Source organism: Trachurus trachurus, assembly GCF_905171665.1.
Source record: "Trachurus trachurus genome assembly, chromosome: 11".
Lineage (NCBI taxonomy): Eukaryota > Metazoa > Chordata > Actinopteri > Carangiformes > Carangidae > Trachurus > Trachurus trachurus.
In genome coordinates, this window is record NC_139904.1 from 24657969 (window position 1) to 24674858 (window position 16890).

The 16890-nt window shown below is 43.5% G+C and overlaps 1 protein-coding gene across 1 annotated transcript in view; it reads right to left on the bottom strand.

The window, feature by feature from the left end:
• Nucleotides 1-15174, bottom strand: part of kcnh8 (potassium voltage-gated channel, subfamily H (eag-related), member 8) — a gene marked incomplete at both ends in the record, with an annotated part of 55576 nt that extends 40402 nt beyond the window's left edge. The window contains one exon of the mRNA XM_083982723.1: nucleotides 15099-15174. Coding sequence (XP_083838849.1) covers nucleotides 15099-15174 — 76 coding nt within the window. The remainder of the gene's footprint in view (nucleotides 1-15098) is intronic.
• Nucleotides 15175-16890: the final 1716 nt, after the last annotated feature.

Here is a 16890-nt window from a genome sequence, read left to right on the forward strand (position 1 = left end):
TTCAGCAAAGAAGCACTGTTTCTGCGCACTCGCTAAAAATTGCGATTCTTGTCACATTCATGAATGTGGAAGGGAATTTAGGATTATGCAATAGAACAGAAACGAATAAAGGGTATTTTATGTGCTTAGATGTGGGCACAGAAAAATTTTGAACATCAACAAACTTCACTCTAGACTTAAAGGTACATTGTGTAGGAATTACTCCCATCTAGCGTTGCGGTTGTATATCGCAAGCAACTCAATCGTATTTTTCATGCTGCATTCACGTGAAATTGGGCAGACAGCAGACGGACGACAGCCGCTGCACGTAACGGCATAAACAAGCCTCTATGTAAACAAGTGGTCCGTCTGCATGAGGCAAAACAATACACGTGACAATATGTTGTCATGGCGATGTCGTATTGTTTACCTGACCCACGTTTTACCGGCTTTCTCTCGACTTCTGTGACTAAAATGACATCTGGTTTGTTACCGACGGCCGTCTGCCCGACTGCACGTGAATGCAGCATCAGTGTAACGCTCCATTCCTCCTCACTGCGTTACCGCGGTGACTTTTCACAGACGCCACCTCGACCTGAGCCGACAGCTCTGGTGTCTCCGGTGAGTTTCCGTGGTTTCCTACCGTCACGCTGCCACTCAACGTAAAAACATGGCGACATGACATGGCAGCCAGCACCGAGCCTACCCGCTCGCAATACTTTTTTTCCCAGTATATGGCCACGCCAAGACCCGCCTTGCTCCGCCTCTGATTGGCTGCCTCTGCAAGGCTAAGCCTGTAACTGCATCTTACCCTAACCTTAAAGGGATAGTTCACCCAAAATTCAAATTTCACTCATTATCTACTCACCCTCATGTCAACTAATAGCTGTGAGAATTTTCAGAGTCTTCCGTTCCTTCTCTGAGTTACGGGGGGGTCTGCGCAGCAGTATTTGTCCATATAATGGTTGTGAATGGACACCACGTTTCTTTGTCCAAAAAGACACACCAAAAAACATCCAAATACCTCCATGCTGCTCGTATGTAATGTCCCTCTTGTATTGAAGCCCCGACAAGAGAAATTGTTCCGCCGGTCAGTGCAAATCACGTGAGATTTGCACTTACACAGGCAGAGCAGTGAACTGAGACACTGGGAGCTTCCGCTACAAACAAGCTTAAAATATAGACTTATTTATTTTTTTTCGGAACAATTTCTCATGTCGGGGCTTCAATACAAGAGGGACATTACAGACGAGCAGTATGGAGGTATTTGGATGTTTTTTGGTGTGTCCTTTTGGACGAAGAAACGTGGTGTCCATTCACAACCATTATATGGACAAATACTGCTGCGCGGACCCCCCCGTAACTCAGAGAAGGAACGGAGGACTCTGAAAATTCTCACAGCTCTTAGTTGACATGAGGGTGAGTAGATAATGAGTGAAATTTGAATTTTGGGTGAACTATCCCTTTAACCACGCCCTTCTTCATACCTAAACCCAACCGGCAGAGTAGAGGGCATAGTGATAAGCCAATCGGAGGCCTAGTGGGGCGGGTTTGGCGTGGCCATAGTGGGAAAAAAATTCTGCTACCCGCTCGATGTAAATACAGTATGAATGATATGAACGGCAAATTCAGAGCTTACCGGAACACTTCAGTTTGTTGATGGGGGGGATTACTGATTAATGAAAAACATAAACTTTTGAGCAAAATAATCGATTTTCGTGAATAGATAACAGGAGAAGTTACACAATGTCCCTTTAAAAAATGTTTCAGTTTATTGTCAAAACATTAGCCTATTATTTTTCACTTTTTGGCTATTAATTCTTGAGGTTACGTAAGTAAGTAAGTAAAATAAACCAACAGATGACAGCGACACATTAATCATGTCTTTATCTGGAGACAACATCTAAAGATAAAAGAGATAAAATCCAAATTAATCTGAATTTTACATAAGCCTGTCTCAGAAGTGAATCTAGTTAGTGTGATTTTATTATTACCAATTGTAATGATGGACAAGACGATGCACTTGTGGTCACGTATGAATAATAAGAACATAGCAGTGATAGCCACTCAGGAAGGAGAAAAAAATGCCCAGAGAACATCTCTTGTCAGCGGCAGTGCTCTGACTGGGTGGCCCAAACAGATGGTCAGAGCAGGTCTCAGCGTTGGGACCGGCTGTCAGATGTGAGACCCCTCCGGCTCCGTGGAGCGACACGACTGCTGGCTTCTCAGGGACCCGAAGCAGAGGCCTGTAGGCTGTGTGGTGGCAGCTCCCTGAGCACGAGAGGACGGTGCTGCTGACAGGGAACGAATGCTTCACCATGAAACACTCACTGCATTGTGTTTCACAGTGGATTACTTTGCCAGTAGAACTGTACGCTGCATGTTGGGGCCGACACTAAGTTTCTATCATGTGGTGATAGAAGACACTGTCCTCAACTGAAAGCTTGTTGTTTTACAGTCAACATGCTCTAAAGATATGTTTCTGTATTACCTGTAGAGCCGGGTTCGCACCAAAAACACACCAACATAATCCCCAATGGTCCTTAAAATAACTAACTACTTCCATTAGACAAGCTGACACTTGCTTTAGGCTGACATAAAACATCATTTACATTATATTTAGTCCTTTCCACCAAATTCCCTCATTTTCCCCTCTCCTTCCATCTACATCTCCCTCCTACTGCCCTACTTTTCCCGGCTCCTTCCCTCCCTCCTTTGCTAATGCCCCAGAATCACACCCCTGTTCCCTGTACCTTTGTTCCCCCTCCCTCTTTTTATATTCCCCATTTTCTCCCAATCACTCCCACTGCCCTTTGCCCCATCCCTCTTTCCCTTCCCTGCCTCCCTTATCGACCTTCGCTCTCTCCTTCATTTCCTCACAGCTGTTCTTTATGTCCCTCCTACCGTTTTGGATTTCCGCCTAATTACTCTTCATCTTTCTCTCTGCTCTTGAAATTCTGCCAGTTTATCCCTCTTTTCCTAAAATCCATTTCTGTCCTTCACTCTTTGTACACATTTATCCCAGGAGCATCGTCATCTTTGCACCCTGAAAGAAAAGTTTGAATCATATCCTCATCTGCTTTTTAGATTTCATCTCACTGTTTCCCCTCCTCCCCAACTCCCCCACTTCTTTGTCTCCTCCTTTTGTTCCTTTTTTTCCCCTCCAATTCCTCTAGTCTCAACCTCTTCATCACCTCCCATTCCTCTACTGTATTCCACTCTCCATTCTGAATTTCTTCTGGCTAATTGCTTCGATGTAGAAGCCCATAGATCATCTCCCCTCATGCTCACGCTACTGCATGACAGCTGCTGGAGAAACCCCACAGGGACGTGGAGAAGAGAGAGAGAGGTGGAAAGACAAGAGAAAAGAAAGAGAGGGGGAGGGCAAAAAGAGAAAAGAGGGCAGGGAGAGAAGAAAGAGAGCAAGAAAAAGGAAGAGAGACATGGTAACAGTGCCAGAAGTCAACTGGAGAGTGTTGTAATTGTTGCTGAATGACAAATTTGTAAACCATGTGTGAACTATTAATAAAAGATACATCAAAACACCAGAGGAAGACAGCTATTTCCTCTGATCAAAAGAGGACTTTCCTGGAGAATTACACCGTGTGACCAACCATGCAAACTATATTTTCTGTGAGAGGCAAAGCATTGTTATGACATGACATGCATTTACAGTTTTTTTTTAAATAAATGCTTATTTATGTAGCAATGTCAGCCATTTAAAGCGTTCACACTGAGCTACTGTAATATACAGTACAGTGTATCTCTATCACACGTTCACTCATACGCTGGTGGTACGTCAGGTCAGGGGCTATTTGGGATTTTCTCTCTCGCTCAAGACGCAGACTGACAGTCTGGGAAACCTCCAACCTTCTGACTTGTGGATGAACCCTCTATCTCCTGCCAGAAGTAAAAAAAAAGTTGATAGGCTACAGCATCATACTTGACATGCTGTCTTCTAACCAGACTAGAACCTGGGACCAGGTTTTCTTCACCTTAAAGGGACCTTGTGTAACTTCTCCTGTTATCTATTCACAAAAATCGATTATTTTGTTCAAAAGTATGTTTTTCATTAATCAGTAATCTCCCCCATCAACAAACTGAAGTGTTCCTTTCAGCTCTGAATTTGCCGTTCATATCATTCATATCTACATGGAGCGGGTAAGCTCGGTGCTGCTGCCATGTCGTGTCACCATGTTTTTACGTTCAGTGGCAGCGTGACGGTAGGAAACCACGGAAACTCAGCGGAGACACCGGAGCTGTCGGCTCAGGTCGAGGTGGCGTCTGTGAAAAGTCACCGTGGTAACGCAGTGAGGAGGAATGGAGCGTTACACTGATGCTGCATTCACCTGCAGTCGGGCAGACGGCCGTCGGTAACAAACCAGATGTCATTTTAGTGACAGAAGTGGAGAGAAAGACGGTAAAATGTGGGTCAGGTAAACAATACGACATCGCCATGACAACATATTGTCACGTGTATTGTTTTGCCTCGTGCTGACGGACCACTTGTTTACATAGAGGCTTGTTTATGCCGTTACGTGCAGCGGCTGTCGTCCGTCTGCCCAATTTCACGTGAATGCAGCATGAATAATACGATTGAGTTGCTTGCGATATACAACCGCAACGCTAGATGGGAGTAATTCCTACACAATGTACCTTTAAACTAATCATTTCTAACCAAGATGACTGTTGGCCTACTGATGGATCGTCATGAAATCTCTTTGTGGCCCCAAGAGGATGATACTGGCAGTATAGCCTAATGATTCCCAAACTTTTCCTCTGGCGCAGTGAAATATATATCGGTGTATGTATTACTGGATGGACTGCCATTAAATTATATTCCTCCACATGGGATGAAGTGCAAGAACACGAGTGGATCCTTACACTCTAGGTTTTCCTCCTCGGCCATCATGTCAACATTTCTGATGGTGCATCCCTTCAGGGCACTTTCCTAAACAAGTGGTGGTGGAAAAGACGACGGTGTTGGTGTGTGCGTGCGTGCGTGCGTGCGTGCGTGTGTGTTAATGTTGTCTACACACTGCCTTGTCCCAGATTTGCCATTTTAAGCAAACTACACACATTCACCAGCTCCTCGACAGCCCTGCGCGACCACTCAGAGCAACCCCAGAGCTATTTCAGGCACAACCCTTATGATGGGTGAGCAAGCATGAGGAAGCAGTGGAGATACAGACAGAGAAAGAGAGAGAAGCAGAAGCCAAGAGAGACACAGCAGGCAGAGAAAAAGATGGATGATGGAGCAGGTGAGGAAGTGAGAGATGAGGGGATGTGGACAGGTAAGGGGAAGAGAAGGGTAGGCTGAGAAATACACTGAGGCAGAGAGATGAGGGTGGTGAGGGAACAGAGGGCAAAAAGGTGATGTGAAAAGTTGAAAGTAAGTGAGATGGAGCTGTGAGAGGTGGAATGATGAAAGATGGAGATGTAGTGTTGTAAAAAAAGAAAAAGAAAAAATTGGTGGGAGAGTGGAGAGATTGATTGAAAGACCTCCTCACCTTGTTTTCTGCCCAAAAAATTCACACAGGCCTCTAAAGAACCTGCTGCAAGAGCCGTCACAATGAAGTAGCCACAATAAAGTCCCCCCAGAGTTGCCATAGTTACCAATGACACACACCATGGCAACCAAGGTTACAATTGTACAGTTTGTCTCAGAAAAAGATGCTGAATCTCATCAACACACAACGGGATTATGAGATTTCACATGTGCAAAGTGCAGGATGTTATCGTCAATTACGTGTGTTTTCTGTCAAACTCACACACATCAGTAAGCACGCACAGTCCCACACACACATACAGTTACAGTTACATGCAATTGCACACACCGACACAGCCAAGCCAACAGTGGTAATCCTCTCACACCGTATCACTGAAGACAGAAAATCATTAGGAAATCCACAGCCTTAATCACTTCAGTGCCTCTTTATCATACAGCCCCCCAGGCTCTCACCAACTGAAACATTACACCAGTCATTACATCCCGGTAATTTCCCAGCCCACCTCTCTGCTTTTCTTTCTCTATCTCCCATGGTCAATATCTCTTTCACTCTCTATTGTTTGCCTCCAACTCTGCCCCCTCAAAATGTCTGTCATACCCTTTTGCTTTCTAACAAAGCCCAATCCTCTAATTTGAAAAATTAATTGAGTCTAAAAATGGCCGACTTGGCCCAGACTTCCGTTGGTGAAACCCCCGTTTGTCGATCGTTTTGGACAGTCCATTAGAGCCGGTGATTAGGAGAGGAATCTCGCTCATTAGGTGAGTTAACAAGGCAGAGCGTCCGTCCGCGGTGGCGAGGAAAGCTCTGATGCAGACGCCCAGGAAAGTTGGTTGGAACAGAAGAAGTGCTTGCCCCCTTTAAGGAGGCAGTAATAATCAAGTCTAGTGACCTTAGCGTGAGGACAGTGTTTGCCTGCTGAGTCTGGTGGCTGTGCCCTCTACACTGGATACTTTGTCAAAGCCTTGTTAAAGGGACATTGTGTAACTTCTCCTGTTATCTATTCACGAAAATCGATTATTTCATTCAAAAGTATGTTTTTCATTAATCAGTAATCCCCCCCATCAACAAACTGAAGTGTTCCTTTCAGCTCTGAATTTGCCGTTCATATCATTCATATCTACATGGAGCGGGTAAGCTCGGTGCTGGCTGCCATGTCGTGTCGCCATGTTTTTACGTTCAGTGGCAGCGTGACGGTAGGAAACCACGGAAACTCAGCAGAGACACCGGAGCTGTCGGCTCAGGTCGAGGTGGTGTCTGTGAAAAGTCACCGTGGTAACGCAGTGAGGAGGAATGGAGCGTTACACTGATGCTGCATTCATGTGCAGTCGGGCAGACGGCCGTCGGTAACAAACCAGAGAAAGCCGGAAAAACGTGGGTCAGGTATAGAGTTGCACGATACCCACGGTAGCCACGGTACCCCACGGTGCCAAAACGTAACGGTTCCTACTATACTAGAAATTCAACACGACGGTACTACCGTGGATTACTACTACGGTGCCAGTTTCCGCTATAGCGGCCGCCCCTCCTCTCCTCCCGGCTTCTCACTGCACGTACTCCCTTGTAAACAAAACCCACATGCACCCACTGCAACCTAACTACACAGCTGCTCAATGATTGGCTGTTTGCCTGTTACTGGTGATGTCTGAGGATATGATAGGCTGTTTCCGCATGCTGGGTCCGCCCGTCTGTTATCTGATTGGCTGTTCGTGTGTTCATGACGTCAAGAACTGACTCCATGAAGACAGCTGAGACAGCCCCAAATTCGCTTCAAAACAAACAACGAGCTAAAGTTCTGTCTCGCCCAGACGCGCACACGGCTTCACAAACACGAGACAACACACTCACCACGGCAGAAGCACCGGGCGCGAGCAAGACAGTCTCGGCGCGAGCGGCGGGTTTGCCGCGGTGTCGTCGTCAGTGGCACTTAATTAATTTAGCTCTGTTTATTTTCTCATTGGCTAATATCAGGCTATATGCTCCGTGTACAGGCTGAGGGATGTCCAAGTATAAAGCATCTAGAAAATGCATACAAATACAGCCTAGTTTTCACAGGGAATCAGTTCCTGTTCATTGTATTCTGTCCTCTATGGTTTATTATGTTGGAGAAGAAGCATTATTGTCAAATAGATTTTTTTTAAAGACAGTGGATTTCTTTTTATCCTAAGTTGATTATTTATATTTGTTAAACATAAATTAATGTGCAAGAGACTGAATGGTTATTTATTTTCAACCATATAAATTCTAACTTCATTTATTTGTTTTTTATTGTTTATTTAAAAATATTTGTTTCAGTCTAATTCCTACTTCACCAGTATTATGTTTATCATGCACCAAACAACATTAGAAGTAATTAATAAGTATTTATAACTTGTACAAATACATTGCAGTTCATAAAAATAATAATAATAAAAAAAGGTTGCAGTATCGTGATATTACCCGGAACCGTGATACTTTGTCTGGTATAGTACCGTGGTTACTCATTTTGGTATCGTGACAACTCTAGTCAGGTAAACAATACGACATCGCCATGACAACATATTGTCACGTGTATTGTTTTGCCTCGTGCTGACGGACCACTTGTTTACATAGAAGCTTGTTTATGCCGTTACATGCAGAGGCTGTCGTCCGTCGTCCGTCTGCCCAATTTCACGTGAATGCAGCATGAAATATACGATTGAGTTGCTTGCGATATACAACCGCAACGCTAGATGGGAGTAATTCCTACACAATGTACCTTTAAAGCTAGTGGATGCTGCTCGGTTGCTATTAATTCAAAACACTAACATTTTCCACACTCAGTCGATGCCTTCAGCTATCATTGTTTACAATCCGTGAGTTAGGCAGATGCTCAGGATCTTGTTGCTTTTAACAGGACATGCAAATGATGATGTTGCAGGAAACAGCTTATGTCTGATTAATACAAGTTAAAACATGTTGTCTCGAGGCACATAATTGTTCTTACATGTAGGCTATACAGTGAAGTAGCAAGCAGTTGTTTCAGCAAAAAAACAACAACTGATGAGCCTCCTCTATTCTACCTGCCCAGAGGCAGATGGCACACGGGAAAAAAAATAGTGGTTAGTTCGTGAATCATTCAGCCAGAGTGGCACATACTTTTTGTATGAGTTGGTTGAAACCAACAGAGCTAGAAGAATAGTGAATCTTGATACTTAGATTTGTCAGGTCAGTTGAAATACAACTTCAAATGAATGCTAGATTGTTTGCTAAGATGTTGATATGAACAACTTAAAAGCTGATACTATGTTTAGTTTGACACATTATTTTGGATTGCATAATATAATTAGAATAAGCAGGACAAATAGCCTAATTGCTGACTTTGTCTTCTGAATGAACCGTATTTCTGCCAGTAAAGGCAAATTTATCTTACAATTTTACAATCCATAGCTTGCAGCGCAGAAAGTAGTCCCTAATATGATCAAATCTTTAGCATCAAATTGACACATTTAAACTTCACTGTTCTGCTGGTCACTGGTGTCATGGCAGTGTGTTGATAGGATTTCATGGAAGGAAACCCCATCTATATTCTACATTGTTCACCAGGAGACAGCACATCCCTTGTGTTTATTTTTACCCTAAAATATAACCGCCTTGATATTATTAAGTGGGCTTTGGAGAAAATAGGAACAGCAGTGCCGATCCACTGCCTGTAAGAGCCTCTCTGCACCCCGCAGCACTACAGTCAATGATGATTGATTACTCCTTTACACTCTCATAACTGCACTCATTACTTCTTTCATGGCTGAGGACAACATAAGACCTGCCTTTCCACAAGTTAGCATACTCATATCATAAGATAACAATTTACTCAGCATTTATTGAGGGAAATTTAACAGTTGCCGTCGCCGATGTCTTCCCAACAATAAAGCTTATTGTAACAGATGTGAGCAAGTGTGCTGTAGCTCCCTATAGCTCTTATTGTGGGTCAGATTGAGCCATAGGGACAGCACTCTGTCTTCTCTGGACAGCAAAATCTCAGAGTGACAGACAGTTTTTAAACATTCACCTGACAGCAAGTGGTAATCATGATGTGGAATCCCACTGTTGCTTTTAACAGCTTAATTAGATGTGCCGCAGTTAAAGAAAGTTAATCAGCGGAGAGGAAACTTCAGCTCTTACCCTGATGCTCAAAGACAGAGGCAATTGAACACACGCACACACTTCACACCTAAAGTTATCTGACACAAACTCCTTTTTTCTTCTTGCTCACTTCCTTCTGTCTTCATCTCTTAACACCCAAACAGACTCTCTCTCTCTCTCTCTCCTTTACTCACACACACTTAAGCATTACCACCACCGCCCTGTACTGACTCACACTCACACAGCTGTTCCAAGTCATTGTGTCAGTGACTGTGACAGTAATTACCTGCCTAGTGGAGGTGGAGCTCCTGTGTGCTGCTGAGAACTAGAAAATACCGATCCAAAACAACGGTGCAGGATGGGGGACACTTAGAGACTTTACATAGCCGCCTAACAACTGTACCACCCAAGTGACTGCTGCTTAAATAAAGAGCTGCAGGGGCGAGACCTTAAACCTGCATAGGTTTAAGCGTTTTATCAGAGACGTTCTAGTCCTAGAAGGACTTTGGTTTTCCGGTTCCCTCCCTTTTTTTATTAGGTTTTTGGTTTGATGCTTGGAGTGCCACTTTAACACCAGCATTGCAGGTGGAGGTGGGGGAAATGCCCCAGACATCTCCAGATGGCTCTAACATACTGGACAACTCTAAAACGACATGATGAAAATCACCAAAATCAAAAGCTGTCAAGAAACAGAAAATCAGCGAATCAGGAGTTACAGCCGGACTATTCAGGAAAAGATTACAGGCAAAGCTGATAAGGTGCTGAGTCCACTCTCTGTCACACCACCATGGATTAAAGAGGAGGCAAGAGTTGATTTTAATCTATTGAGTACGGGAAAGGTGTTGTTGGTGATTACAAAAAAAGAAATTATTCAGACCACATGGGGACACGAATGCATCTAAGACATAGAGTGGCAGAGTGGGAATAGCTTTTGTCATTCCAGATAAAAAGTTTGTCTCATGTTAAAGAATCATTGACAACCTACTGTATCAATAGGTTAATTAATTATTAGCCGTTCTGCTCTGAACTGGATTGACACGGTGAAACATGGCAGGATATAGAATTAGACATCACTAAGACAATACAGAGAAGCTGAGGTGGATATTAAATTATTATCGGTGCCTGCACACATATTGGGGTGGAGGGGGATGAACTTGCTGAAAAGTGTGCTAAAGGGAAAATAAAGAGTGGTCAAGTTTGTATGAATATAGTATAGCTAAGTTAATCTTAAGAACATCATCAAATCAGAGTTGAAAAAGAAATGGCAGGAAATGTGGGATAGAGGAAACAAAGTCAGATATTGTAGTAGGCTATTCAGAGGCAAGTGGGGAAATGAGAAAGGAAAACCCAAGTAGAGAAGGACATCATGTCCAGGATCAGGTTTGGCCATAGAGGCCTAAATTGCACATTGGAATTGGAAATAATAAACAAACATGCCACAGGAACATGTAATTCTAGCAAATGTCCGTCAAGAAAGACAATATCTCATTATAGGACACTAGAAAGTTATAGAATGACCAGAAAAGCTCTGGGGATGTACTGGGTTTTGTGCCATTTTAGACATGTGTTTCTGATCCACTCTCGTCCAGAAGGTGGCGGGAGCGGGATGCATCTACAAGTTGTTTGCCAACTGCCAGTAATCCTACGAAGAAGAAGCTTGAGGTGAAGTTAGCGGTTAGCACTTTGTGTTTTATCCATAGAGACTGTAGCAAAGACAAAAAGTATCTTTGACTGCAGCCTATCTCACGACGTAAACTAAGTCAGTAAATACACCACTTGTCATTATTTACAAGCTTTTACGTGTCTACAGTAGGCTAAAGGCCGGTTGCTAACTTGCTAACCTGTGGCAATAGGCTAGTCTCGCTCGCCAGACCCTCCTCCAGAGAAGAAGTGGGTCTCAGTGGTGGTTGCTAACGTTACAGAAAACCCGATGTAGGGCCCAGTCTGCCTTTTGACAACCTCCAAATATGTTTGTGTGCTACGGTGTATGCTCTGCATATTGGCAACTAACCTTTGAAGAGGAACGGTCTTTCTTGAACAGGTAAGCAGCACTCTGCAAGTTGGATGGTTGATGACGTAGGCTAGAAATCACGTGACTGTGGTGTATTTTTCTTTGAAGCCTTTTTTTTCCTTAATTCCTTGACTTGACTCGGGTTTCAAAACTCATAAGATAAGGTAAGAAGCAGTGTAGACGAAACGTGTTGAGTTTAACACCTGACTAAAATCCCTTGATGAGCTGTCCCTAAAAGTGAAAGCAGCTAAACAACTCCAGCCAAATAGCTCATCACTTTCTAATTCATTGTAGCCTCCAGGCTACCCCGAAGAAGCAGCTCTGCCCAGAGGATGTAGCCTATTTTATAACCTCTTGTACTGTAAACACAACAATGGTTGAAGGTCTTGGCAAAAAACTAAGTTAAAGCATAAGTAAGCGGAATATTTGTGTTAATATAAGTCTTAAATTTATATCTTCCGACAGCAATCACTAGAGTGTTCTGAAACACGGGTCTGAAACACGGGTCTGTCAGTCACTCTGCTCTGCTGTAAGCCCAGGAGGAGAAAACTTCTTGTATCCTACAAGCTTTATCCAATGAGGAGAGAGAACGGCATGAAGGGGCGGTCCTCTCTGTGTGTGCAGCCAAGGGATGCGCGTGAATGTGGTGACGTAGGGACGAAGACCAATAGATCCATGACGAGGGCGGGGGCTGCTAACTCCATCGGCTGACAAAAAGTTAGCCAAAACGACCGGATGGCTTACTTCTGCTTTAACAGTCAATCATGTATCAATAGGAAAACATACAAAAGGTTCCTTATAATTACATTATAATAACAAGCTAGCTACGACACTGTGCCATCTGCTTTCTCATGTAGCCTGCTTATGTCAACCTTTTTGGCTTTTGAGACAGTATACTTGTGATCCCCATTGACAGGCCGTGGGCATATTGTGGACATGATTAGGAGTTAGGCTACAGTGGTTTTGTTAGGAGCCAGAGGACATGAAGATAGGCAATATTGTAGAGAGGGAAAACACATCATTACTGAAACATTATTTACTCTCTCTCCCTTATAATCATCTTGTGAACCCTTATATAGGCCTATTGGCAAAATATGGGTGGTGCCTTCTCCAAGACTGAAATCAGACTATAGAATAATAGAAAAGAAGTGGCAGTAGGGTCTAACGAGCAGCACAAAACTAAATACAGCTTCAGTGATGGACAGGTGGTGAGAATGGTCACCTAGATTTTGCATTGTTGTGGTGAAACAATGTGTCACAGCACTCTAATGCAGTCACCATAAGGCAGAGCTAGAGATAGATTCTGTTATTTCAGTTACAGTACGGATATACACCAAACCCAGCACAGTGACTAGAAGTGTAAACTAAGCTGAGCGATGACCTCGTTCAAAATGAACAGCAATTTGTGATCCTAAGTCAGCTCTGGGATGCAGCACCAATATCTATATTTTCTCCCTTATCTCACATCCTCTAAAAAATTTTGAGTATTTGAAAAGCTGCCAGTTTCTACAGACCAGCAGAAATCATTTTAAGCCTTAAACATTTTACATCTAGCCCATAATCTAAATGAGCAAGCAGCTTCTCCCAGCTGTTAATGAAATTGACTGTAGGTTATTTCTTGGACTATTCCATTTATTTAAATAAGCCTGGATCTTAACATTGATAAATTGGCCTATCTCTTTTTGTGAACACTCAAAATTTTAATCTATTTTGAAGGCCACCAGTAAAGGTGTTATTCTGACCACGATGCAGATCTGGTTAAGGACTTGCCTACTCTCACTGTTCATTTATCATATGCTCTTCCCAGGGCCAAACTGCCTGCCCGGGATTTGGATGACGTCAAAGGGAATCACATAGCAGTGAACCTGGCGTTTCCCTTATATTTGTTCTTGGCCAGACCATCAGACCCAATTTGTCCTGTCAAGCTCCACTGCCCCCAGTTTGCCCCATCTTGTGGTCCAAAGCCAACGTTAATTTCCTCCACCTCAACCAGCTCAAGGACAGCAGTTCATTCTCTGGGCTTTACAAACCCCTTTGTGCTAGGTGCACTACCACTGCAATTCCCTTGTTGTTAGAACAGAGATCCTGTTCAGGCAGGTAAATGCTTGTCACTATACTCAACATATAGCCTGCTCTTATGCAGTGGTGCTCAGGGAACTGAAATAAGGACAGATGTCTATGGGTATTGTAGTGTTTTGTGAGTGCTATAACCATACAATGTCCCAACAAGTGGGGTATAAGTGGCGCCAGCTGATGAGCTTGGTTAGATACAGCTGCTAAGGGCATGATGTAATGTTGCCATTTTTACATAGCCCCCTATAAATAAGGATTTCTTTACAGTTAATGTTGAGTATTGGCTCAGATGAAAGAAATAACACCAAGTTAAAGCATGTAGTGGCAAAATACCTGCAGGTTTTAAGACACCAACACAAAAAGTATATTTATATCTGAATTCAAGAACAAAGACGGTCCTTGACACAGCCCTAAAACAAAGCAAATCACTGCAAAATGGGTGGCAAAAGCCCAAAGATGAACTAAAACTAAACAAAATCAAGGGATAGAAAGTGGTAATAGGGCAGCTCACATGGACTAAACACATGTAGAGTAAAACATGTCTGCTTCGGACAAAAGAGAGGCAGAGGATGTTCATTAAAAAAAGAAGACCATGAGAGTTCAGACCAAAAAGTTGTCTCTTTAGAAATGCCTTTGTGTGTGCCTCAGCTCCGGGAAAGAACTGCTGTAATGCCGCCGCCGACCAATTAATTTTGATAAATGCGACTGCTGGTTTCAGACCGAGGAGAGGGGAAGATCGCAGCAGCCGCAGGACGTGTCGGCCAAAGAGCAGAGATAATAAAGGTGAACTCCACGGAGGAGGAGGAGGAGGAGGAGGAGGATGAAGAAGAGGAGGAAGAGGAAGATGACTTGTGGACAACTCAGAAAAGTTACATTTGTTCAGGTGTGTTCACAAACATGATTTTTGTCAGACGGGCTTTAACTTGTGTACAAGTTTGGAGCTGCCTGTGTGTGTGTGCGCGCGCCCACGTCAACCCCTGGTCGCTGTCCGCGGTGCTGAGGTTTCAGCAGGTTTCAGCACCGCGGACAGCGACAGTCTCAGCGCGCTAATTGGTGTGGCAGCGCTCAGGCTTTTCCACAACTGTCTGATCCAGACACATGAAACGATACTGAGTTACCTTTAAGTTGCAAGTCTGTCTCAGCTCTGTCTCTCTCCTCTGTGTGTATATACACATATATATCCCATATATTTGGGATGTAATAACATCTGTAATAACAAGGCCACTCGCATCGGGGGCAACACACCTAAAAATGCAAAATTGCATCTATGGCATTTACAAGCCTTAATTGATTTTTTTTTTCCAGGTGTGAAGCTGTTAGTTTACTCCAGGCTACAGTATGCTTTATGTAATCCTACAAAACAGAATCCACATCACCTGGAAATTTACACCAACTATAATAGCTGTCATTATTAAAAGCAAACTTACGAGTGCCATCAAACCGTGTGGCTATAGTGTCCAGAAACGTGTTCTGCGGCGCTAATAATCCCTTCATCACAGGCATTTTCCCTGCTTGATGTCGAAGTCCCCATCAAAGTTACTGAAGAGAAGGTGCAAGTGGTCCAAATGTGTGAGGCGCTCCCACTGAAGACGCTGAACCTATATGAACAAGCAGCTATCCGGTCAACTCAGCACAATGCGATCCCCAGGCGATGGGAGAGTGCACGGTGATGCGCGCCCCCGCGTGTCTGGAGCTTGTGTTGCGTGTGTAAATGACAAGAGGAGATGAAGCCTACAGGTGCAGTTCAGGTAACAGACTCCCTGTCAGCGATGCCATTATTATGCCTTTGGATTCAATGATCATCTCTCCTCGGCGCCCATTGGTGGAAGGCATCAATCACTCTCAACAACAGCCGTAATCAAATAGGGGAGGTTTCTCAGTGCGGGGACACGATGGCATTACAACAACTTTTACATACACGTTTTTTTCATGGCTTGTCAGGGAAACCCACTTTCTTTGTCTTTGTCGTTAGTTTATGTTTGTGCGGCTGCTTAGTATTCATGTGGGTTTAATTATTCAAAAGAACAGTCGGACCCGACTAATAACTCAATCGATAGAATTCCCATTAAAAGCAGTAAAAATGACAAATAGATTGATATCACTATTATCACTGACCCCGTTTCTGTCTTTGTTATAGCCTTATACCATATGAATGCAGAATTAAGATGAACGGCAGACTAACGTATGGCTTCATAAAATAAGATGGTAAAAGATAGCTATAGGTGAGCCAGACATTATGCAAAAGAGACTGACAGAGGGGGGCGAGAGTGGAGGTTAATAAACAGCATTTCTTGATAAATAAATAAATAAATAACAGTAAAACAAAATGCAATCATTGCACGACAGAGTTAGAGTAATTGCTCCCGGAGATGCATGGTTCATTTACATTGTCGTGTTGATTGTCTGCAACCTGTCCACGCTGCTCTCTCTCTCTCTTTCTCTCTCTCATTCTCTCTCTCTCGCTCTCTCCCTCACACACAGAGCTAACCAGTCAGCAGGCACGACGCTGCCGACTGTCAACAGTGGCAATACGCGAGAGTTCAGCGCCACCTGATGGCAAAAGTGAGGCACAACCTGCATGTAAACCATGGCTGCGGTGGAATATGTTCAAGAGGAGGAACAGCGAAACAACAGCGCCCTCATGTGGATGTTACGGTGAAACAAACGCAGTTCAAAAGTGACAACTATTAAATAAATCAACATTGACTTCAGGGTGGCACAAGAGACCTGCATGTACTCTATGCATTACAGTAACAGTAGCTATTGTGTTTTCTTAATATCAATGTTGACTCTATTAAGGTTATGAAAATGATGGATATATTGCAAATGAATACTTCAAAATTCTTCCCCATGAAATCATCACTAATCGTATAATCCTAATTTTCAAACCAAGGCTCTCTTCTGTAAATCCATAAATGGGATTGCATCCAAGGTTTTTTTTTTTTCCATTACAAGCCTCATCATACACTTACAGAACACCTCTAGCAAACAACAACAAACCTGGAGTACATGCACACATGCACACACACACACACAAACATGCAGGCAAAATGTAACAGATGCAACTAAACTCCAATCTAGGTCAATCCTATTACTAAGAGTGTTACAGCATTAGACCAAACACCAAAAGTCAAGCACTATGCCTCCCACTCTGATCCTGCACAAAAGTCAAGCAGTTATTCCAGCTGTTGTGTCCTCTGGATGGAGTGATGTCATCAG